Below are 24,376 nucleotides of genomic sequence, written 5' to 3'. Positions count from 1 at the left end.
CCTCTGCCATCCGCTGGGCTTCCTTAGCTGCCCGCCTGAGGGAGCTGCATGTGTTCTGGGTGACAGAAAAGGGCCCAGGAATGGAAAGTTGGGCTGACCACTCACAGGGACAAGCCGTGAGGGTGACTGTCAGCCAGGGCTGGAGACCAGGGCCACCTGCCTCAGGCTGCTGAGGGCCCTCCATACCACAGAGGCAAGCCCCGCAGCCTCCACTCCCCATAGGGGACCCTGGGATCCTGAACCTGCCACCTGCCTAGTGTGGGCACCAGCAAGGGCAGGCGTGGGAGAGCCGTCTGCAGAGGGCCGGGAACCTGCACCAGTGTGGGCTGCTGGGATTCTGGTGACGTTCCCAAGCCACAGGCTGAACCCGTGAGAGGGTTCCATTTTCCATGCCATGGTCCCGTGCCTCGAGGAGAGGGGCATCTGGTTCCTAAAGTGGGGATCCTCCTTGTGTCTGTGTTCATCTGTGAAAATGGGACGAAGAGACAGAGGGGGCTTTTCAAGGTCATCTTTGGAGTAAGAAATCTTGGAGTTGGGAATCCAGGCCTTCTTTCTGCCCTGCTCTCAGCTTCTGTCTCCGGCTCTGGTTCTGGTTCTTCCTGAGCCATCTTCCAGCAGCCTGAAGGGAACAGGCCACCTTGCTCCAGCAGGCCCAGACCCAGGAAATGTAGCCAGCAGAGGGAGTGGAGTGCAGGGGTGGGTGGCTCCAGGTGCCCACTTCTAGCTTTAAGATGGGCAGCTCCCTCTTGCAGCAGGCGCCCACTCTGACGGTGCTGTGGCCAACGGGCCCCTCTGTTTAAGATGCTTATCGCGGGCACTTACTTGTCTTATACTAAAGTGGGGCCCGTCCCTCAGATCCATTGGCCTGCAAGCGTGGGGCCAAGACTGGCTCTTGAGGAAGACTGTGGAGGCAGAAGGATGAGGAGGAAGGAGGCAGGTCAGGAGAGAGGAAGGAGGACCAGGAGAGGAAAAGATGGAGGAGAGTGAGATAAGCAGCCTCCTGCAGGCGAGCTGGGGCGGCACCTCCAGACCCCTGCTCAGGACCTTCAGAGTAACCGTCAGGAAGCCAAAGAAGAGCACAGACAGGGGAACGGGGGGAGCAGATGAGGATCTCTCTGTGTCACTTCTAAAAACTGCATGTGAGTCTCCAGTGATCTAAAATAAATGAATAAGTAAAACGTGTGAAGCATTCAAGTCTGATATGTGAATTTTCAAGAAGCATTCTATTCTTCCATGTCTTCGCACTATGCTTGTTTTATGCAATAAGCATAAAAACAGGGAAGCCAGAGCCACTGAAGTCATAAGAAGAACAGAGTACTGATTCAGGCTGCAGCAGGGACGAGCTTTGCAAGCACTGTGCCCACTAAGCACCAGCAGCAAGACCACAAGCCCACGCATGGAGTGTGTGATTGTATCTGCGAGCGAGCTGCGTCTAGGATAAGCAAATCCATTACGGTAGACAGCAGTGGCTTAGGGCTGGGACTAACAGAGGCAGGAGGGATGGGGGAGGGACTGCTAATGGTACGGGGTTTCTTTTAGTTGCTCTAAAAATAGATTGTGGTGATAGTTGTACAGATCTGTGAATATACTAAAAATCACTGAGTTGTATCTTTAAATAGATAAAATGTATTATGTGAGTTATATCTCTATTAAGCTATTAAAAAATGTAGGGTCCCTTGACAATTTTAATGTAAGTAATATGGTTTGAATAGCCCTTATCTGAAATGTTTGGGACCAGACACGTCTCAAATTTCAGAGTGTTTCAAGTTTTAGAGCAATCGTATAATGAGCCTTCCTGAGTCGAAATGTGAAATTCATTTGTGTTTCTTATATACCTTCCGTACACAGCCTGAAGGTAATTTTATGCAATATTTTAGAGTACCTGCGTTTTGACTGGGACTTGTCACATGAGGTCAGAGGTGGGATTTTCTACTTGTGGTATCAGATTTTAGAGCATTTTGGGCTTTGGATTCTTGGATTAAGGATCGGCATCTTGTAATAGCCCTCTGGAAATAGCTGGTGGTGTTTGGATGGAAGTACTTCCAGACTCTGCTTGAAGCTTCCAAGTTCAGGCCACTGTCCCCGGCCTATTCTTGGCTTCCCCACCAAGTAGGTTCCCAGATTCCCCCCAGAATCCCCGGTAGTGTTCCCCAGCACAGCCTGAGAAAGCCCGTGTGTGTGTGTGTGTGTGTGTGTGTGTGTGTGTGTGTGTGTGTGTGTATTTGCAGGTCCTATGTAGACTTTTTGTAGTTCACGGTAGGTGGCTTCATGCCTGTGTTTTCTAGTGACAAATGGCAAGTCCCAGAGTGTGAGCACAACAAGGAGGACTGTGGCAGGACAGGGGTGCTTGGACCCCAAGATCCACCTCTTGTCACTGCTGGTGGCTGGCTGGTGGCTGAGTGCTCCCTCTTGCAGGGGCGGATGGCATAGGAAGGTCCCCAGAGGGAAGGCCTGTGAGTTCCGGGCAAGTCTTTCCAGCTTGCATCCGTGCAGGGACTCCGCTGCCTCTGGAAGTGAGCGTGACCTTCTGTCCTGTTCCCTTGGAGGAGCTCTTCCCAGGAGAGCTCGGTTGGGAAGAGGACTGTGGGAAAACCCATGCAGCTCCTCGGGGCTTCTCAACCTCGCTAGGTCTTGGAGGAAGCGCGAGTATTTCCCTGAAGGACTCAGCTTCTTCTGGGGCCTGAGTTTTCAAGGGTCCCCAGCGCTAGGCACTGGCTCCCAAGCCAGTTCTGCATGCCCAGCATGGAGGGCAGCTGTGGACTGCAGCCAGGGAGCCTGATGCTTGTTCTCATGCTACTGTCGAGGAGCCCACAGGTCCTGCTGGTGAATGCAGGGGGAGGGCAGGAAGCAAATGGGAAACTGTGCTCTAATTGGCTGTGGTCAGAGTGGTCCTCAGCAGATCTGGGTGCTCACTAGAAATGCAGATCACCAGGTCCCAGCCTGCACCTAGCCTCAGAGCTCTGGGCGGGGCCCACCCTGGGTTTTAATAAGCTTTCAAGGTTGTTCTTGTGAGCTCCAAGGGGCATGAGGACCGTGACACAAGTGATCTGCCACCCCTGGGGCACCTGGGGTTGTGGGCTGTCACTGGTCTGAAGGTGTCCTCTGCAGACACCTCCCACTGTGTGGGCTAGGGAGGGGGGAGTGCTTGCTCTAGGGCGTGGAGCGGGAATTCTCACAGGGCTTCCCAGAGTTCCCAGGTTAAGGAGGGAAGCGAAGCTGATGGAGGAACTGAGCTTTTGAAAGATAATATTTTTTCTCCTAAAAATTAGGGGTGCAGCTGGGGGTGCAGCTCACTGGTAGAGGCTTGCCTAGAATTGCCCTGGGTTCCAAAAAAAGGAAGAAAAAAAAAAGAGGAATGAATTGGAACATTTACCACCAGGTTTGTGGTATCAAGAAGCTGCTCTAAAGGCTGGGGTGGTGGCTCAGTGGTGGAGCACTTGCCTGGCATGTGTGAGGCTACTGTGCTCAGCACCACATAAATATAAAAAATAAAGGTCCATGGACAACTAAAAAGAAGCAGCTGCTCATTTAATACTAAGAGTGACAAAGGGAACAAAAGAAAAATAACCCAGGGTCAGAACTGTCTTATTTCTCTGTAATGTATGTGCAAATTAAAAATATTATCAAATGCTTTATCTTATAGTGCTAACATTAAGGTATTTTTAAAAGTCATCGGAGAGCAATAGAGTGGAAAGGATCATTCTCTAGCTGCGAGCTTGTGGATCTTGGCCTTGGCAGTGTTTGCCCTTCTCCCGGGAGCGATGGGTTCTTTTAATCCCAAAGGAAACAGATCTGCTGAACGTATCAGGCTTCCTTGTTTACTTTGGCTGGAAGGCCTGACCTTAAATCCAGCCATGTGTAGGACAAATGTTATTTATCTGTACACACGTGCAAATACATCTACCTACAAACACAAGTGTTTTGTACACACACACACACACACACACACACGCACACACGGACATACAGACAGGCCTCGTTCTTGGTTTCATTTTATGTCCACCATTATTTTTTTCCTCCTATATCATCCTTTATTCCTATTTCTGCTTTAATCAAGTCTTCTTATAATTATCTTTTTAACCCACTTTAAAAATTTTTGAGAGGAGACGAACTATAAATTAAAAAAGTAGAATAAAAATACAATGTGTAGAGAAAAGGGATAGAGGAAATGTACCAGATTCGAGTAGGCTGGTTTTTGGCAGGGAGGTGATGGTGGTGGTGATTGGATTAGATGTGATATTAACTTTGCCTCAAATTTGAGATTTTCTACTTAAGATTGTATCATCAGAAAAATCACTTTTTTATTTATTTTTTTTTCTGCAGCACTGGGAAGTGAACCCAGGGCCTCATATGTGCTAGCAAGGGCTCTACCACTGAGCCACACCCCGAGCCCTAAAACCCTTTTTTTTTTCCAAGCAGTCTTTCCTCCTCCTTAGTTCAGTACTGAGGATTGAACCCAGGCCTTACACGTGCTTGGCAAGTCCTGGACATCTCCATCTACCCCAAGAAAACAATGGTCTCCCGCCTCCCCTGCCACCCGTGGAAGACGGCCCTCTGATTGGCAGGCAGCATGGCTGCGCAGGGGCCCTCTGGGCTTCACAGCAGCTCTGGGGCATGAGCAGGAAAAGCTGCCGGGCTCTAGGACAGTCAGACGTCCCTTCATATCCACATACTGCATCTGTGAATTCAGCCCACTGTGGGTTCAACCAACCACAGGTCGAAAATGTTTGGAAAAAACATTCCAGAAAGTTCCAAAAAGCAAAACTGAAATTTGCTTCAAAGCAAGTAGTAATGCTGAATCCACTGAATCCGCTCCAACGGAGGCATGCAGGCATCCCTCTAGGTATTATGAATAATCTAGAGATGATATAAGGTATGTGGGATTTGGCTAGTGGTAGGGGGCCTGCTTGGAGACCCTGGATTTGATCCCGAGCACAAGAAAGAAAAAGGAAGGAAGGAAGGAAGGAAGGGAGGGAAGGAGGGAGGGAGGGAGGGAGGGAGGGAGGGAGGGTACACTCAAGGATTTGAATGGGTCGTATGCAAATGCTATGCCATTTTACATAAGGGACCTGAGCGTCTGTGGATTTTGGCATGGGCAAGACTTTGCCTCGTAATACCAAGGGGTGACTCTAACTCTGGCTGCTTCACCTGATCCTGTGTGGCGGAACGTGAGAGCTGAGAGGCGACATTCTTTTACTTACTTAGATCATTTATTGAGCTCTTCCTGTGTCCTGACTCTCAGTCCCTGCTCTGAGGAATTTATGTCCTAGTGGGGGCGTGGTCAGACAGCACGTTATTAGTGATGCCTGTATGGAAACTATTTCAAATCGTGGTGTCCCTGTGGGATGGTGACAGACCCGAGGAGAAGGATGAGGAACAAGGACAGTGGATTTCCAGAGAGGCGGCATCTGGGATGGGCAGGTGCTGGGTGGCCCAAAGAAGTGACAAGCTGTCAGGGTGGCCATGGCCGTGAGCGGGTAGGGGACAGAGTGCACTGGGGATATCAGCTGGGCCCAGACCCACGGGACCTGGGGAAGGAGTCTGAATTTGACCCTGCAGATGGAGGATGGCCCCTGAAGGATTTCAGCCGGCGACTGGCAGCAGCTGAGTAAAGGTTTTAGAAAACTCACTTGGCTGCTTAGGAGGGAGGTTTGGAGGAGGGCGAGAGGTGAAGCAGGGGAGTGGCCGTGGAGACTGTCCAAACTGATTGTTGCTGAGGTTTTTCTGTTTTTTTTTTTTTTGAGGAGGGAGTCAGGGGCACAATTTAAGAAGAATTAGAATTGTTTTGTCATAATTTCTGGTAACATTTTACCAACGGAACAGAATTGCATTTAAAATGTGCATCGATTTTACTTTTTTAGATAATGTTAGCGTATTACAGGTCTGATCGATTATATAGACATAGGCTTATATTTTATACTAATGCTTGCAAATATTTATGAAAAAGTGGATTCTATCCAAAGAAATTTACCACAGAGGGCCATATTTTTAAATTTTTTAATTGACACATAGTAACTGCATGTACTTTTATTTGGTGCAGTGGGACATTCAGTGCATATGTACAGTTTGTAATGATCTATCAGGGTAGTCAACCTGTCCGATGGCCATATCCCTGACATATATAAAGGCAAGCTCAGGGCATCCCAGTTTAGCAGCATCAGCAAGTTTGATTCATTTCAGAAATCTGAGCTCACCGTGTTGCCAAGGCTGGCGTTTTTTTTAGCTCAGAACTGCTTACCTGGGTGCAGAACATCTAATATTTTATTTAGGACGAATGCCTCATTGCTTTAGGCACCTGGAATCCTGGGCTTCATCTTTCTTGTTGCCCAAGTTTGATTCAAACTTGGACAAATCCTTTTGCTTTGTATTTCCGAGGTGCTTCCTGTAAAGATGGGTGACAGTAGTCTAGAAAGCCTGTCATCACAGCGGCTGGGTGAGACTCCCCGAGGCCTAGGAGAGACAATGGCACCTGCAAGGGCCCTGTGGTGGGAGGCCGGGCTTGGGGTACAGCACCCCAAAAACAGCCTTTGGCGCTGGAGAGCAGAATGCAAGGTGGGGCTGATCTAGGATCATGTGTGGAGGTTGCCTGGGATTCTAACCTTCATATGATGTGCAAGGGGACACTGTTGGAGGGTTTAAATCAGGGAGCTCGATAAGGGTGATAGCTACGCTTCTCGTTTAATCCCCATGATAAATGTCTGTGCTGGGTAATATTGTCCCCCATTTTAAACCAGCAAGACATTTAGGACCATGGAGATGAAGTAGTTTACCCAAGGGTACCTGGAAGGGGGAGCCAGGAAACAGACTCCAGGTAGCCTGAGCCCATGGTCCTTTGTCCTCCGGGTCAGCCTACCTCCATAATAATATCACAGCAGCCACCGTTTTAGAATGCTTTGAACTCTTAAGATGAAAGATTTCCCTTAAATTACAGACTGGTATTATGCTGCAGAAACATGAGAGGCCACGGGAGAGTGGCTGAGACCGGGCACTCTGGAAAGGCCCCGAGTGTGTGGCTGCGCTCCAGTACCCCCAGTGCCTAGCTGTCTGGTGGGGGCATCTCATGGCAGCTATCAGCACCAAGAAGTTCTGGCTCCTCTGGCCGGTCATTTGACACTGCCATTGTTCATAAGGACACATTGTCCATGAAGCGTGCCCCCGGGGTTAGGGACTTGGAGTTGGGAAATCAGATCCGGGCAGTTCACGTGTGGTTTCACTGGAGCATCCAAGGACAGGTTTCTCCTTCGTCCCTCCTGAGTACTCAGCTGGCTTCAGAGCATTCTTAGGGGCTGACGAAGGCGTCGCTGTCTCGGTTGGGAACCCAAAAAGCCCTGTTCAGGGGCCAAGTGGGAAAACACCTGCCAGCCGTGGCCTGTGAGTTTCTTGAAGATGACGACGCGTGTCTCTTCTCTCCTAGTTGACCACGTTGTTCCCGAGCCTGGGACGAGCCTGCTGGCCGCCTTCGACCAGTGGAGGGAATGGGCCGACAGCAAGTCCTGCTGTGACTACTCTCTGCACGTGGACATCACCGAGTGGCATAAGGGCATCCAGGAGGAGATGGAGGCGCTGGTGAAGGACCACGGTAGGTGGCGCTGCCCTGACACCTGCTGCTGATGGCTGCGCTTCTGACCAGGCTTTGGCAGGGCCCTGGGGAAACTCTGGGTACTGCCTCTGGATCCCAGTTGTGCTTTTTGCTGGTGTCTGGCCCTGAGCAAGGAGAACAGGCTTTGGCAGCAGCCTGTGCTCACTGGAGGGCCTAACCCCCTGCAGTCGTGGTTGGTAGAGAATGTGAGCCCTGCTACGGGCCTGTTTTTGGGTGGCAGCTGCCTACAGCTTGCTGGTCTCAGGGACCCTTGCTCTCTAGCCAGGCTGGGAGTTGGGGATGTGGTGAGCATTGGTTGAGCCCCGTGAGGCTGCTGGGCAGTCAGGGTGCACCTGAGCCGTGAGTCCAGGGTCGATGTGAAAGTAGGGGGACACTTCACACCTAAGGGGTCTTTTCTGTTTCACAATTTCCAGGGATTGGAGAGATTCACTGGGAGGCGGGAGGAATCCACCTTAAGGTGTCTCCAGGACTCCGGTTCACAGGAGCCTGGGGGCTCAGGGGTTTGGTGGGGAAGTCAAACCACGTGGTGTTTCCAGGTCTTCTTGAACTTGCCTGTGGACTGGGTTTCTGGGGCCACTTGTTGACCTCACTGGGTCTTGACCTTCAGGGAAGCATTATGCATGTAGGGGACTTCCAGGCTCAGGCGTGCTGTGTGCTGTGATCCACAGCAGGAGGGAAACCTGGGCATGGATGTGGATGTGGATGGGGTGGGGATGGGGGGCAGCCACAGATGTGGTGCAGAATCTGCAGGATGGAGAGCTAGAACCTCAGCCTTATTTCTTTGCCCTTCCACAGGCTAGCTGTGTGACCTTGGGCAAGTTGCTTAAAGTTTATGGTTCTCCCTTAAGAAAAAAAAAAAAAAATCTCCCACATGAGCATACTGCACTTCGATGTTTCTTTCCAGCCTGAAGATTCCACAAACTAGAAAGTGGGTAACCTTTGACCTTCTTCACATTTGAGAATAACCAGACTCCAATGGATTTAACTCTCAATATTTAGAGTGAATCTACTTTAAACCAGGCCTGAGGGTTACCATGACAACTGTTGCCTAGCGAGGAGAGAGGGGTCAGGATGTCCAGGAGCATTTAACTCAGGCAGCGCCCAGCACCCCAGGTGGCTTGAATTAAGCTCCAAGGCGAGGAGGTTGTCAGGACGATTGTTTAACATTGTGATGGATGTTGGGCAGGGGTGTTTGGTCTGCTGCCTCGGGAGGCGGGGAAGCGAGAACTCCGAGACGAAAGGATGGGCCCGGGATGTCTGCTTGTTGAGCCAATGGACCTTTTTTTTTATTTAAAAAAGAGTTTCTTAAAAATCGGCAAGGAGTATAGTCTGCTTGCCAAAGAGAAGACATTTGGTACTGATCTTCACAGACCGAAACTTCTAATTCATTTTCTTGTTAAAGGCACGACAGACTTGTGTTGGGGGCAGCTTAAAAATAAATATAGGAAGTGTGGTAAAATACACAGAACACAGAACTCACCCTTCTGACCACCTGTCGGTGTCCGGGAGAGTGGCATGAAGCACACCCATCTCCAGAACCCTTCCTCTTGCTGCACTGAAACTCTGCACATTAAACAATGCATCTCCACATGCCCTTGTCTGCAGCCCCAGGCAGCCAGCCCCATTCCACTTCCTGTCTCTCCAGGCCCCTCACAGGAGTGGATCACATGGTATTTGTCTTATTGAAGGTGTCAGAATGTCCTTTTTAAGGCTCAGTGAAATTCTGTTGCATGTATAGACCAGATTTTATCTCATCATGGCCACTTGGGCTGCTATGAACGTGGGTGTATAACCATTTTAGCTTTTCATTTTGATATCATTTTAAGCCTCCTGAACAACTATAAGATAATTCAAAGGAATTCTCATGAACCCTGTCCCCAGAATTCATTGGTTGTTTATGTTTTACCCGGTTTGCTTTATCATTCTCTCTGTATCTCCATCTCTGTCTCTTTTCCTTTCTCCCCTCTGTCTGTCTGTCTGTCTCTCTCTCTCCCTCCCCCCCCCACACACACATGTGTGGTCGCATCACTTTCTCATTCCCTTCCAGGTTATTTGGTTTGGTTTGTGTATTAAAACTCACGTCTCCCTCTCTATTTTGTCTGTCACCAGGGGTCAACTCCTTCCTCGTGTACATGGCTTTCAAAGATCGCTTCCAGCTAACGGATTCCCAGGTACGCATCAGCTCTTCTGAATGGGCTGGTGGGCACGTGGTCACTGCTGCCCCCTGGGAAAGCATTCTCCAGTTATACCTACATCCTTAGCTTTGTGGGGCTCGGCTGGTGGAGTCATTTACGGATGTGATTCAGCCTTTGGGGAGAATGTGAGCCCAGAGCTTTAGCCCTGGCTTCTCACTCTCATCCGTGTCCTTTCAGTTTGTGCTGCTTTGTAAATTGCAGAGTCCTTGACTGATCCCACCTTCCTCTCTCTCAGATTTATGAAGTACTGAGTGTGATCCGGGATATTGGTGCCATAGCCCAAGTCCACGCGGAAAACGGCGACATCATTGCAGAGGTAGGGGGCTTTCTTTGGCATCGTTTCTGCCTCTCCTGGAGGGTGACGTGGGTAGCTGAACACCACGGAGGGAGATCAGAGGGCCTGGTGTTCCTGGGCTGGACTCCGCTGCAGTCTCCCTGCAGGCATGAGCATCCCGCCAGCCAGTCCCTGTTTCAAGGAGGCTGTTTCCCTTGGGACCACAGTGCAGCTGCCTTGGGTGGGGTTCGGAGGCTCCCTGGTCACGCCTGGGCATCTTACACTGTGGCTGAGGCTGAGGACTAGGAGCATATTGCTCTCAGCCTCCCAGGGGAAGGCTGAGTGGTTTGCAGAGGCTGGTCAGACAGGCCAGGGTATAGGGCAGTGAACCTTTTTCTTTATAAGGTCTTGGGACGAGGGCGGAGTGATCAGCAGAGCCAATTTCACATTTTGCTCGGGTCACCCTGGTCCCAGGTCTCTGTGGGTCAGACCTGAAGGCCAGCTTCCTGACCACCTGGCTTTCTTTACACATTTCAGGAACAGCAGAGGATCCTGGATCTGGGCATCACAGGCCCCGAGGGACACGTGCTGAGCCGGCCTGAGGAGGTGAACACCCCCAGATGGGATACGGGACTTGAGGTCCCTCGGGTGCTGTGCAGAGCATGCAGAGCCTTCTTCGTGCCAGTTGAGAACGGGGCTTTTTTCATGCAGACTGGTCTCTCTGAGAAGCTATGGCTCACATGTGTGTGCACGCGTGCGTTGTATGTCTACACAGGCAAAATGAAGTGTTGTACAGAGCCCAGAGGTAGAGCGTGGGATTGTGTGGCCTGAGTGCTCCTCTCTGGTTTTCCAAGCATTTCCTTGGGAAGCTCCTGATTATCTTCCTGTCGCCTAGTAGTTTATACCCAGCAGCCAGTTACCAAAACAGGAACGCAGATCGCCAAGCTCTCCTGTGTCTCTGGGGGGTTGTAATCCTTTCCGTGGTAAGCCTGCACAGAGCACAACATGATCAGCAGAGTTTGGTGGACAGACCCTTAAAACTGGGCAAGGAAAATTTAGAGCAGGATCCTGTTTGGCGCCACAGCCGAGAATCAGGGCCCCGGCTGGGATGAGTGAGTCACGACTGGGAACAGGAAGGGGGCTCACAATCGTGTAGGTGTAGGTGACGGACAATCTCTTCTTCCCAAGTCGAATTTTTGGCCTTTAAATGCTCTTCAGATTTTGGTCAAGGTCAAGCTGTGGCAGACCTGAGCCAAGGCCGAGTCTGGCAGCTCTGAGCCAAGAGAACAATGAGGGAGTCTGAACAGATGTTCTCAGAAAGAAAGAAACAGATGTTCTACAGAAAGAACTGGTGGAAAAACAGAAGGTGTGGAGGAGGAAGAGCAACCGCCAAGGACCTGGGCAGATGGAGGCTTGAAATTAGGAGTTCTCCTCCAGAAACAGGAGAAGGAAGATGCTTGACCAGAGGGCTGTGAAGGGGCAGGACCACTGAAGCAGAGCTTTAGGGCTGTCCCACAGCAAACAGGAAGACGGCCGGCCTGGGTTTACTGGGAAGGAGAGCTGCAGGGGGAAGCTGTTCTGGTTGTACGGGTGCAGCTAGTTGGCAAGGCTCCTCTGGAGACACAACTCCTTTTCATCTGACCTGGAGGCACCTGCACTGTGCCCGGGGTGCTTCCCCTGAGTAATTTCACCCCGTGACAGTCCTTCGAGATGAGGAGGGGACACAGGGAGTCTTAGAGGCCTGAGGGGCGGCACAGTAGAGTTAGAGCTCCACACTCCTCCAGCTGCAGCTCCTCTCCCTTCGTCAGTTTGCCAAGAGGGGTCTGTTGTGAGCTACCCCCTGCGTGGGCGGTAAAGGGAATAAAACATGGAAACATTCCGAGTGGCTCTGAGCACCCCCGTCCCATTGGAGAGAGCCCCCAACACATAGGAAGCAGCAGCTAACACCACAGTCCAGTTTCCACGCGGTTTCAGGGTCTTTCAGCCACTCACATCATGATGTTAACTGAGTTTGAACTTACCAACACCTTCCTGCCGCCGTGTCTTTCTTCCCAACCCACCATGTGAGACCACTCAGTAGGGTTTCCCCTGGTCATTATCTGAGAAGATGGAGGAGATTGGAGAGAATTCTGGAGATCACTGTCTGTAATGGGCGAGAGGTGACTGAGCATGTGTTCTTTCTTTTTTTTTTATTTAATTTTTTAAAATTGCTTTTATTTTTTTTAAATACATGACAACAGAATGCCTCACAATTCTTATTCCACGTATATAACACAATTTTTTTTATATCTCTGTATATGAAGTGTGTTCACACCAATTCATGTCTTCGTACATGTACTTTGGATAATGATGTTCGTCCCATTCCACCATCCTTGCTAATCCCCTGCCCCCTCTCTTCCCCTCCCACCCCTCTGCCCTATCCAGAGTTCGTCTATTCCTCCCATGCTCCCCCTCCCTACCCCACTATGAGTCAGCCTCCTTATATCAGAGAAAACATTCGCCATTTGTTTTCTTTTGGGATTGGCTGACTTCACTTAGCAATTCTTCTCCAACTGCAAATGCCATGATTTTATTCTCTTTTATGGCTGAGTAATATTCCATTGTTGAGCAGGTGTTCTGATTGGGGCTGTGCAGGATTCTGGGGGGCAGAGAGATGAGAGAGACATGGTCCTTTCTGAAGGGACTCACGAGCTGGGGACAAAGAGGCAGATAGGAAGCAAGTACCTAGGACGGAATGTGATGAGCTAGGAGCAAGGAGCAACCCAGAGACCCTGGTACTAGGAAGAGCATGGGGACTCAGATGCAGGTGAAGAATGCTTCATGGAGAGGGGAGCTTCCGGCTGGGCCTCTCAGAATGTCATGCACTGTGTCTGCCAGGAGCCCAGGGAGCCAGTGCGGTTGATCAGGTGGCGTACTGACAGTGTGTGTGTCTCTGGATAGGTCGTCTCCTTTGCAGAAGGTGGGAATAGATGACTTCCCAAGTCCCCGAGAGCCCTATAACAAGGCAGAGATTTTACTTTTAAACTATCCTACTGTTTCAGCATGGTGTGGAGCAGTGTATGGTTATGTACCAGAAGCCCACACATAAGGAGGGTAAAACTCGTGGTAGAGGTGGAGTTTAACTGACTTCTCTTCCAAGGAGGGAAGGTTTCAGTTGAGCCTCTTGCTGGCTGGGGCAGGGGTGGGGACCAGCTCACTTCACACACAGCACATAGCACCAGCAGGTATGCAGATCCAGACAGAGCCCTGGACCTGGATTCTTCTGTCCAAGGCTGGTCCTGGTGGGAGTCAGTCCCCCAGGGGTAGAGCCCCTGGTTAAAGGCTCCTTGTCCCCCTAATTAGACCCATTGCACTCGCTAGTTTGCTTGGGACAGTTCAGGGCTGGCCCCTCTGCAGAATGTTACTTTGCAAATGTGATCTCTGCGGGGTCGGTCAGAAAGCCTCAATAGGGAATCCTTGATAGTGCCTCTTCCCCGTCAGAAGTGTCTGTGTGGGACATTGAACTGGGTAGCTTCTGGCATCCCTGGGAAGTGCTGAGGACGGAGGCAGAGCCCTCTTCATACTTCACTCTGGGGACTTGTGAAGCGCTGGAGAGGGAGGGTGGGTCCCTTCTCCAGCTATGCCAGGAATTAAAAACATTTGGGTGTTTCATGAGCATGTTCAAGAGCCGTTTGCCCTGCCTGTGGACCTCCAGTCAGCCCTCTTCACATAGGTGGTGCTCAGACGGCCACGTGTGAATGGAGCTGTCTTACTTCTCGCCATTAGTTTACCGGTTACAGCCAGCGGGGAACCTGAGCCCCAGGCCAACTTGGGGATACGGGGTTAGCGACTCCAGGTCGAAAGTACCAGCTCTGAGGAATGCCCAGCTTTAAGTACTGTTAATAGAGTGAAGTCATTTATTTGTGCAGCAAACATTAGCGAGCATATGCTGCAAGCCAGGCACTACACTGGGAGAGTTGGGGGCAGGGCAAGGAGGAGCAAGCCCACCCCTTCCCTCCCCTTGGTGAGTGCACACCGCAGGCTGCTGGAAGGAGCCTGTGACCTCTCGAGGCTGCATTGACACAGCTTTACCTGCCATTTTAAACCCACATAGCTGATTGCCCTGAAGATAAACTGCATCTGGGGAGTCTTCCCTGATGGGTATTCACGGGGATCTTTAAAATACTGTCCACTGAGGCAGCCGATGAGCAGAGCCAGGTTTACCAGTTACAGCCAGTGGGGAACCCGAGCCCCTGGCCAACTTGGGGATACTGGGTTAGTTTATGAGCTCAGTCCTCCCCTCTGGGGCTCAAGGGCGTACCAGGCAGCGGCTGGCCGGCCGTGTTGGTGTGTGCACACAGAGGCCCTTGGTGCTCACAGCTGCTGCTGCCTGTCCCTGTCCTGAGCCCTGTGAGGGTGCATTGTTTTGGGGGTGATGCTGGTTTCGTTCATGAGCTTTTGACAGAAGCCCAGTCCAGAGTCACAGTACTCAATGTCTTGGCTCAAGACTAGCTGCTGAACCAATGTACTGAATAGAGATCAGCCAGTTCCCTGGACGTGGTGGTTCTCAAACATTAGCATGTTGTATCCCCCATGGCTGGGCCCTGCTCCTGGAGTTCTGGTCCCCGGGTTTTGGAATCTGGTCCCTGGGCCAGGAATCTGGGTTTCTTATGGACCTGGTTGATGCTGATGTTGTCAGCTTGTGGAATAAGGCCCTATCCCTGCAACCATTCCTATTTTGATTGACACTGGGTGTCCCCTGGGGCAGAACCTTGGGGACACAGCAGTCAGTCTCTTGGTGGGTAGAGGAGAAAGATGGGGGCTCTGGGGTGGGCTGAATTCTTATACCTCGCTCTTCTGCTGCAGGTCGAGGCGGAAGCCGTGAATCGTTCCATCACCATTGGCAACCAGACCAACTGCCCTCTGTACATCACCAAGGTGATGAGCAAGAGCGCGGCTGAAGTCATTGCCCAGGCCCGGAAGAAGGGTGAGTGCTGTAGGCTGGGCCACCTGGCTGTGGACAGGTTGGCGGGAGGGAGGGCTCATCACCCAGGAGGGCTCCTTTTCCGACCCTCATGCCAACTGGGACACTTTTATCACGTTCCAGCATTAACCTAATTACAGCCCAGCGAGGCAGGGAGCTCCAGTTTCCTGCCTTTGTTCCTCTGCCGCGGCCTTGTTCTTATCTATTTAAAGCCACGGCCAGCCGGTGGGCGCCCCCCGCCCTGTAGAAAAGTGGGATTTAGTTTGATGTGGTCTAAATAAACTAGGCACATACGTGGGTGACGTCATTTTTCATTTGCTAGAGAGCCTTTCTGGGGAACGTTACTTTGCAAAGGTGTTTCCCCTCCGAGGCTGGTGATCTTGGCCGGGTAGGTCACAAAGCCTCATGCTGGGCAGGGGTGCCTTTCTGCCCCGATAAGATCCTGGGCTTGAGTACACCCCCGCCCCTTTAATAAACTATGGGTGCATCCTGGCCAAGGCTGGCTCTCTGCTCATACTAGGGCGTCATTGAGAGGGCTCTGGAAACTAATTCATTGAGTGCAGCTTCCAGTGCTTCCCTCAGGGGACGCTTCCTTGTGTGGAGCGTCTTATGCATAATGAATGCAGCAGAGACCTGTTGTCCCCAGCTTCAGGGAGCTCGCTCCTCACACAGGGAGCCTGGGAGCCCAGAGTTGGCTTTGAGGGTGGATCTTAGTCTGATCTGAAATGAACATGAGAAAAGGAGCCCCTTCTTCCTAGCTTTTCTCTCTCTCTCCCTACCGCTTGCCTCTCTACCTGCCCATTTCTAATTTTCTCTTGACTTGGTCTTGTCTTTCCCAGCCTCTCTTTCTCTTAGTCTCTGTCTGTACCTGTGTCTCTCTCTGTTTCTGTCGGTAGGGAGCACTTGGACCTCTGCCGCTCCGTTTCCCCTTCCCCGAGGAAGGTGATCCACACAGATCGGGGAGGGCTGTGGGATTTGTCTCACTGGTGGGTGACTTCATACAAGCCCCAGAACAAATTGCTCAGTGACCACTAAGTCAGCTGGTCCCAGGAGATGGCTTCCAGATGGACCTAGCACGGCCTGCTCAGACCCAGCAATTCCCAGCCCCTGTGCTTGGGAGCTCTCCGGGGCTCTCAAGTGGTGGCTGTGCTGGTGCGTTCTTGGGAACCTGCCCTCTCCTGGCAGGTTCAAGGAATTGCTTTTTTGCAGTCAGCATTCCCCTAAAGTGATATGATCTCCTCAGACGTAATATAATCCACCCAAGGAGACCTTGCGGATGATGTCTTCATCGCCCAGACACACATTTTCGCGACGGCCAGGTGGGGCTCAGCCACAACACTGATCACCTGTCGCAGTACCATGTAGCGTGAGGGCTATTCACACAGTGTCCAAAAAGGAGAATCTAGAGGGCAGTTGACTTTTGTATCTTTTATCAATTATTCTGTGCCTGGATGATGATGATTCACCAGTCAGGCAAACAGTTTAAAATAATCTTGATTTGCGGCCCTGTTATCTGGTGTGTACCTGAATTCAGACACTCACCTGCCCAGACCGGAGCATGGACCGTGTGGACCCTCACCAGCCTGCAGTCAGGGCTGGTGGTCTTGGGGGACCAGCCCCCTGAGCAATGCTAAAGCCCTTTCTTTCTGTACCTGCGTTTTCTCATCTAAATGAGGGTCTGGAGTGTTACTGAAGCATCCAGGGGGCCGGTGCCCTCTATTGTTCCACTAACTTTCAGCTCTGTGTGTGTCTGCGGGGTGAGCACCCAAGGGAACGATTTCAGTCTTTTCTAGTTCCAGAACCTCCCAGGATCAGTCCAGCTGTACCCACACCATGGTTGCCAATGTGGCTTTTGCATTCGGACTTGTCACCCTTTTAGTCCTTGAAAGCCTTCGTGTCAGACCTGAGCTGCTGGAAGGAATTTCAGTGCTCTTGGGTGCTAACGAGCAGGACAGGAACCGGCCATTAAAGTTCTTTCCACCTTGTTGGGACTCTCTGACAACTTCAGGAGGCAGCTCAGGCAGCAACTTTTATATTTTGTTTTCCTTTGCAGCTGAGTCAACAAGGTCAGGGCTATTAAAGTGTGGAACTGGGGCTTGATTGCCAGGCGTCTAACTTCAGCCCACGGATCTCCACGTTAATGTTTGACTGACTTACCTGCACACTTGGAGATTATGTTAGACTGGGAAATGCTGTGGTCTCCCTGTGCTGGGGCTTCCCTCCTCAAGAACCTGGTAGAAACTGGAGCCTGACACCTGGCAGAAGCTTGGGGAATGTGGAAGCAAGGATTCCCATGCAACCTCCTCCCACCTGCAAGGGGAGGGTAGTCATCATCACCCATCTCATGGGGCAATGATGCCGTTTAAATGTGATCATGTAGGTAAAGGTGTGTATAATAATGTCTACCAGTTATCCTCAGGATGAGAGAATGAAGGGCTGCTTTATCCTCAGACTTGTTAGGCAAGCAGAGGAAAGACACTGCCAACTCGGGGCAAAGGTTTTCTGCTGAGGATTGCTTTTCTGCCTCGGAGGGTTCTTCTGGCCCCCAGGTCTGAGGTCTGAGGTCTGAGGCTTCAGCCATTCCACTCCTTCATCTGTGAAATGGAGATTTTTTTTTTCTTCAGCAAACTTTTCCTCTGTGATACTTTAGGTCTAGGTATCAGGGACAAGACACCATCCCAAGCCTCAGCCAGCTCCTTCACCAGTAGGAAAGGGACTCTTGACCATAAAGTGACCGTGGGATGTGGTCAGTGCTACCGAGGAGGTATAAGCCAAGCAGGGCTGGGGACCTACACCGAGCCTCAGGGGGCCAGAACTCAGAATTTCTCTACAGGTGTGGGCAGAAGATAACTCATAACCAGCAGTGACAGGTGCTTCTCTCGTGAGCCCCTGTACCTTGGTGTCTCCCGTGTCCCCTGTGGTCCTTTACGCCGTCTGTGTGTCTAGATGTTTAGGAAAGTGAGGATCTGAGATAAAAGGGAGACGCTGAGGTGAACATCAGTGAGGACTGTTTTCTCCCCTGCTGGCCTGACCCGACCCGACTGAGCCCGTCTTTCCAGGACACCGGCTGCCTCCATCCTTCTGTGCCAGGCCATAGCAGGACAGATGGCATCAACCCATTTTGCAGATTAGGAAATGAAAGCACAGCGAGGACCAGAATGTCTGGGACAGTTTTTGTGCTTGAAAGGATCTCAGACACTGGTCAGTTTAATGCTTTGTTTCCTGGAAGAGGAACCAGAAGGCAGAAATTGAATCTTACCCCAGATCATGGGGCCTGGGGGAAGTAGCTCCAAACTCCCCGGCATCTTTCTGTCCAAGGGGTTCACTGTGGGTCTTTCTCTCCTAGAATGGTCTCCTTCCGACTGCCTTTGTCACTATGTGAAAACTGGTGTGTGAATGGCAGATTTCACAGGTGAATGGCGGCCCGTGGGCGGTGCCCAGTGACGTCATTTGTGGACTTGCTATTTTTCCTTCCTCCTCAAACCACCCCCAGAGCCCAGAGGCAGACACATTCAGCCGTGGCTGCTGAGGGCTTTTAAGCCCTGGGAACTCTGATTCAGGACAAGAGTTCTTACGCCCTGCAGGCCAATAGGTGTGCTCGGGCATCGGGAGGACCCCCTCAGCTTGCGATGAACCCTTAGGGCTCAGCTAGTGCACCACACAGCAACCTGGAATTAGAACTGAGAGTGGCGGGTGGGTTGGGTTGTGAAATAAAATTTACCAAAGTCTGGATTAGTCAGGATTATCCAGAGAAACAGAACCAAAGGGGGTGGGGGATGGAGACAGACCTATTTTAAGGAATTGGCTCATGCAAGTGTGGGGCTGGCAAGTCTGAAGCCTACAGGGTGGGCTAGCAGGCTGGAGACCCCAGGGAGGAGGTTTTGACCCGAGTCCACAGGCTGTCCAGAGACGAGCCCTTCTGGGTCAACACTCTCCTTTGAACGACTTGTGCCCTTTTGGCGAGAATTCAGTTTGCATTCTAATTCAGCTGGATCCTGCTTTTGATTTTCAGCCATCTCACTTCTGCATCTGTGAGACTTAGGAGTCTCTTTCAGGCCATTTATGTGGTGCTTGATGTGGGAATTTGAACCCCTGAATCCATTGTTTTCTTTCCCCACTTGGTTCCAGCACCATTAAGAGCAACAGTCAGTCTCATGACATTTTGTCAGTTTGACAAAAATGTTCTACAGTGTCGCCCAGAATCTTGCCTCTTAGAAGTGTTGATAGGGAGCATCAGGAGTCGGATTTTGTGTATCTATCGACCCATTGTGCCATCGACGGCAAGGGCTGTCTTTACTGGAAATAGAAACCTTAAGGCTTTTAATTTGAATCGGATTAGAAAACCAATTCCAACAACCTCAGAAGCCATCCTGAAAACTCAGTCTTGAGATTTTTGTTTCCCCAGAACCACTCTTAGTACCAAAATCTGATAGCACGGTCCCAAGGCTGATGGGTGCGGCATGGGTTCTCTGAAAGAGCAAATCTGGTGTGTGTGTATGTGTGTGTGGTGTGTGTCTGTCTCTCTGTCTTTCTGTCCCAGGCTCTTTTCTGTCTCTCTTGTGCTGCATTCTGAGTTATACATACATGTGATCTTCCATTGTTCCTACTTTGGATTTGTCCTCCTGCTTCTCATTCATGGGGAATGATGAACTGTAGGAGCCAGGAGCTGTCAAACATTTTTAAACCCCAACCTTGCATTTATTCTTCACGAAGGCACCCTGGCCCCAGGCTGGTTGTGAACAAACACCACCCGTGTGTCCCCTGTGAGTCCCTGCATTTCCCAGGGTTACGAGTGAGCCTGCCAGAGGCTGGCTTGGGGTCACATCCTTCAGTTTAGACTTTCCCTGGAGAAGAAAATCATGAAGCTCCGAGGGCCGCCAAGAAAGCGTCAGCTGTGTGTTTAGAGAAGTGCAGAAAGGCCGATTAAGCCATTCTGTGGTTTATTATTATGAGTGGCAATTATTTCTGGCATGCAAGCTCCCTGGTGTCCGTGGCCTGACTGAGCTCCGGAAGCTCATTCAGCGCTCCTCGTGCACGCTGTTTAGAGAATGGGGAGAGGAGCCCTGGGGGAGGCACCAGGCCACTGGGGACAGCCTCATTCTGTAGACCCATGCTGCCTGGAGGTGGAGGCCTTGGACTGGTAGTTAATCCCTGCCCTGCCTTTGGAACTGAAGAACAGAAATAAAGTCCAAAGACAGCAAGAACCTCTGAATCCCTCAGTGAATTAGAACAGAACAAAGCAGAAATGACCCTCCAGAGGCTCCCCTTTTCTCTTAGTGCCCCCTTTCTTGTCCATGCTGCCGCCATCTTGGTTTGGCTCAGGTTTAGGAGTCCTTACTTATTCCTGGTCTAAGCAGGGAGGCTCTGGTCAGCAGGGGCCTTGGGAGCCCCAACCATCAAGTGAAGAGGTTTCCAGAGGCTGAAGGCTGAGTTTGTTCTCTTGTGAGGTGGGTGTCCTGGGTGCTGAAGGAAGAGACCTTTGAGCAGCTCCCTACCCCAGCCCGAGTGGTGTTTCACAGGGAGAGATGAAGCCAGCGCTCCTAGCACCGTCCCCTCCCGGTGCTCAGTTTCCAAGGGCAGGACTGAGCAGCAAATTCAGTGAGAGGATGAGTCACGACAAGTTACGTGGAACCCGGGAAAGGTGGGCATTGGTCCAGGGACCTCCAGGCCCTCCGACCATGGTTTTTACTGGTGGTTGGGTTGGTTTTTATTACTCCAAGCACCCTTTCTCTCATGAACTTTCTCACAGCCTTGGGGATAGAACCAGAAGACCTTTAGGACTGTGAATCCTTGGTGTTCCTAGGGCTTACACAGATGTCACCTTTGGGCTCAGACAGGCAGGCAGCAGTAGGTGGGACGTCCAGACCTGGCTGGGCCGGGAGAGTGAGACTTAACCAGATCAAGTTAGACTTAACAAGATCTTTTGGATGCACCACCCCAAAGCTGGGAGCGGAGGTCCTGTGAGAGGCTGCCCCTGGGTCCTGGTCAGCTGTGGCATCTGGTGAAGGACCTTGGCTGTGACAGTCCTTGTCACGTAGGCTGTTTTTCTGCTTTGGGGTGAGCTGAGGGGGCTCTCTGCACCAGCTTCTGGGGAGTCCTTGAGTGGATCAGGAAGGCAGGGTCCCTTCCAGTCGTCCTGAGTGGCACTCTTCTTCCTGGGGGCTTTCTTCTGGGCAGGCCCCCTGGTCCTGGGGTCCCTCCTCCTGCTTGGGACTGGGACTGATTGCCCGGGGCCTCCACCGCTCCCGGCTGAACAGCGACTTCTTTGTGGAATTCCTGAGGCAGGAGGGGGCAGCTCCTCCGAGCCAGCTCCGAGTGGCGGGCAAAGAGGGTGCTGGGGAATATTATCTGGTGATAAGGCTTTGGGAGCTGTGGAGAGGGAGGGAAGCGCATTCCTGACGGGGCCCTGTGTTTGGGGAGAAGGGACTCTAGGCCGGCCGATGCGGGTGGGGGCGAACCCTGCGGTAGGAGAGGTGGATGTGGCTGGCTGAGCTCACATTGCGGCTCTGATGCCTTTAATTAAAACATGATTGGGCCTTTTGACCCATCTAACGTGTAGTTTTTGAGTGCCTACTCTGTGCAGATGAATAAATTGCCTTCAATGTGTCGCCATTTGAGAGGAGTCAAAAAAATTCAAAACTGGGCGTTCAGTGGAGCGGAGGATGGGATTGTGGGGCAGATGGTGTGAGGCCGAGTTGTTCTTGGCATGGTGTCAAAGGGGCGATCTTTGGATAGTGAGGGCAGTGGATGTTTCAGTGAGGAGTGGTTTTCATTTATTTTTATTTTTTAATTTTTAAAATTTTTGTGCTTCGGGCACTAACGGTTTGCCCTCCCGTGTATATAAATGACTCCCAACACCCTGGCAGGCTCTGCATTGACAGGGTTGGGGACAGGACTTGGGCAGCAGGAGCTGGCGTTCTTTCTTGGACATTGTAGCAAATCCGCCAAGGCTTTGGAAGCTCTGAGACCGCACTAGTGTGGCTGTGGCCGCTCCACCAAAGTCGGCCATGGGTGTGGCAGCTGACATGGGCAGCTCCCCTCACGTGGCCACCCGGGTGGGTCCAGGCTTCCTCTCGGGAGGTCTGGAGGTGGTGTGTTTGCTGTCCAGGGCTCCGGCTCGTCCTGTCCTGGGTGATTTCCTCTCGCTGGCCTTGCAACAGAACTAGACAGGGCAGGGCACCGGCACGTGTGAGTGGAGAGGGCGCTTGCTGAGCCCCAAGGGCACGTTCGAGTGCATCCAAGAAGAGCCGAGGTGGCACTTGGGGCGGGGTGCTTGAAGCCAAGTGAGCTGGAGATTGTTCCCGGAGCTTGGGAGCAGGCGTGGGAGGCAGAAGCCTGGGGGCTGTTTGGGACCACCAGGGGACAGTGCGCAGGCTTCACAGGGGCGTTCACAGGAAATTCCCGGGAGCACATGCCCTAGAGGTGGCTTTGGCCAGATGAGGGACGTGGCCTCCCTGGCAGGCATTGCCTCACCTGTGGCAAGGCTGCCGTCTCCTTCACAGGGCTGGTGAGAGCAGTGGGGGCTGCCATTGTCCCCCAGTGAAGGTGGCCCACTCCTCCTCCTGTCTGACCGAGCCACGTGTGTTCTGACCCTCAGGAACTGTGGTGTACGGCGAGCCCATCACCGCCAGCTTGGGGACTGACGGCTCTCACTACTGGAGCAAGAACTGGGCCAAGGCCGCTGCCTTTGTCACCTCGCCACCCCTGAGCCCAGATCCAACCACTCCAGACTTTCTCAACTCCCTGCTGTCCTGGTGAGTCCTGGCCCCCTGCTCACACTCCACATGCTCTGACTCCTCAGGCCAAGCTGACCTGCAGGTGACCATGCGGTGGCCCAGAGCAGGCTTGGAAATAGACCCTTATGCATGCACCAAACTGGGGTTGATAGATGCGAACAAGGAATTGTCATTGTGTCACTGTCCCTGGAGGGTGTTCCTGATCAAAAGCTGGGCCATCGTGACATTCAGCCATGGGACATGAGTTGGTGTCTGAAGACCCCTCTTTGGCTGCAGGACTTGACCTCCCTGACCACAGGTTGTCTCATCTGTGCATCGAGGATGCCATCTCCTTGGAGGCCTGAGGAGAGTGCTGGTGGGCTGCCGGCGAGTGTCCCCTGGTGAAGGTGGCCTCCATACTCTTTAGTGTTGTTGGACTGAGCCCTGGGTGTTCTGATTCTCTGGTGCCACGAGTTCCCCCAGATTCCTCAAAGGACAGACTGGGCACAGTGTTATCCGATTATATGTTTCCTTCCAGTGGAGACCTCCAGGTCACTGGCAGTGCCCACTGCACTTTCAACACTGCCCAGAAAGCCGTAGGAAAGGACAACTTCACCCTGATTCCCGAGGGCACCAACGGCACGGAGGAGCGGATGTCCGTCATCTGGGACAAGGCTGTGGTAAGGACCAAGGGCCCCACTCATGGTGCGCCTCGGTGCTCCCCTGCCTCCTCATCTGCAGGCATGGACTTGAGATGCTGGTCGAGAACATTCTAGAAGCTGGTTCTTGTGTGGCGGTCTCCTACACAAGTAGGAGTAGTCTCCATGACTACTCCTGAAAGGTCACTTCACCTTAAATATTACACGTCTCTTATCACCATCTCTGGGACAGCGGAGCCTGAAAACATATGACTTCTGTGCCCGTCAGGAGAGAACTTCCTCAGCCACCTGGTGACTCAGTCAGCTAGCTCTTGTCCCGCTGGAAATGGGCTCTCTGAAGGCTGTCTGGATTTAGCATTTCTGTCCCACCTCAGGCTTCTGGAATGCCCAGTTTGAAGAGGCACTGAGCTTTGGGGAATCTTTGGTCTGTTTCATTTTAATGTTTTAAAATGTAACAGCAACAGGTTTTCTTTTTCTTGATGAATTTTTAGATTCTGTAAATAAAAATCACCTTGTTTCAGACCCAACTACAGGGAGCATGCTAGCAAGTGCCTTTCCATTTTTAGGGAGTGCTTAAGTGCACGGTTACGCATGTTATGTGAGAGTGTGTCAATAACATTAGCATCATGCATAGTATTTTGAGATCTGTTTTTTGGGCAGTTTTAATATACCATGAAAAAGTTTCCACATTCTTAAATGCACTTGGTTTTTGATAGCAGACTTTTCCATCTGGTGCTAAATGGTGATTCACTGGCAATGCTTTGAACATTTCTGTTGTTTCTGATATTTTTTACCAGGATGGGCGTCCATGTAGACACATCCTTGGACACATCCTTAATAATGTTTGTAGGGAAAAGGGTGTGTGCATTTTTAAGGCTGTTGATACGTATTATTGTTAGCATTCTTTCTAGGAAGATTGAACCCCTTTATGTGCAACCAGTAATGTGTGACATCCCCCAGTGTTTTCTCC

At 51.5% G+C, this 24,376-nt stretch overlaps 1 protein-coding gene across 4 annotated transcripts in view; it reads left to right on the top strand.

Moving 5' to 3' along the window:
- The window catches only part of Dpysl2 (dihydropyrimidinase like 2), a 113,478-nt gene that overhangs the window by 80,517 nt on the left and 8,585 nt on the right, over positions 1 to 24,376 (top strand). For all 4 annotated transcript variants that reach the window (XR_013430199.1, XM_005339884.4, XM_005339885.5 and 1 more), the window contains exons 4-10: positions 7,415 to 7,579; positions 9,710 to 9,771; positions 10,031 to 10,111; positions 10,607 to 10,675; positions 14,915 to 15,035; positions 22,630 to 22,786; positions 23,286 to 23,427. Coding sequence is in view for 3 of the 4 variants with exons in the window: in XM_005339884.4 (XP_005339941.1) it covers positions 7,415 to 7,579; positions 9,710 to 9,771; positions 10,031 to 10,111; positions 10,607 to 10,675; positions 14,915 to 15,035; positions 22,630 to 22,786; positions 23,286 to 23,427 (797 nt within the window). In the remaining variant the exon portion in view is untranslated. The remainder of the gene's footprint in view (positions 1 to 7,414; positions 7,580 to 9,709; positions 9,772 to 10,030; positions 10,112 to 10,606; positions 10,676 to 14,914; positions 15,036 to 22,629; positions 22,787 to 23,285; positions 23,428 to 24,376) is intronic.

Source organism: Ictidomys tridecemlineatus, chromosome 14 (genome assembly GCF_052094955.1).
Source record: "Ictidomys tridecemlineatus isolate mIctTri1 chromosome 14, mIctTri1.hap1, whole genome shotgun sequence".
NCBI classification, from domain to species: Eukaryota; Metazoa; Chordata; class Mammalia; order Rodentia; family Sciuridae; genus Ictidomys; species Ictidomys tridecemlineatus.
This window is presented reverse-complemented; position numbering and strand designations above follow the sequence as displayed.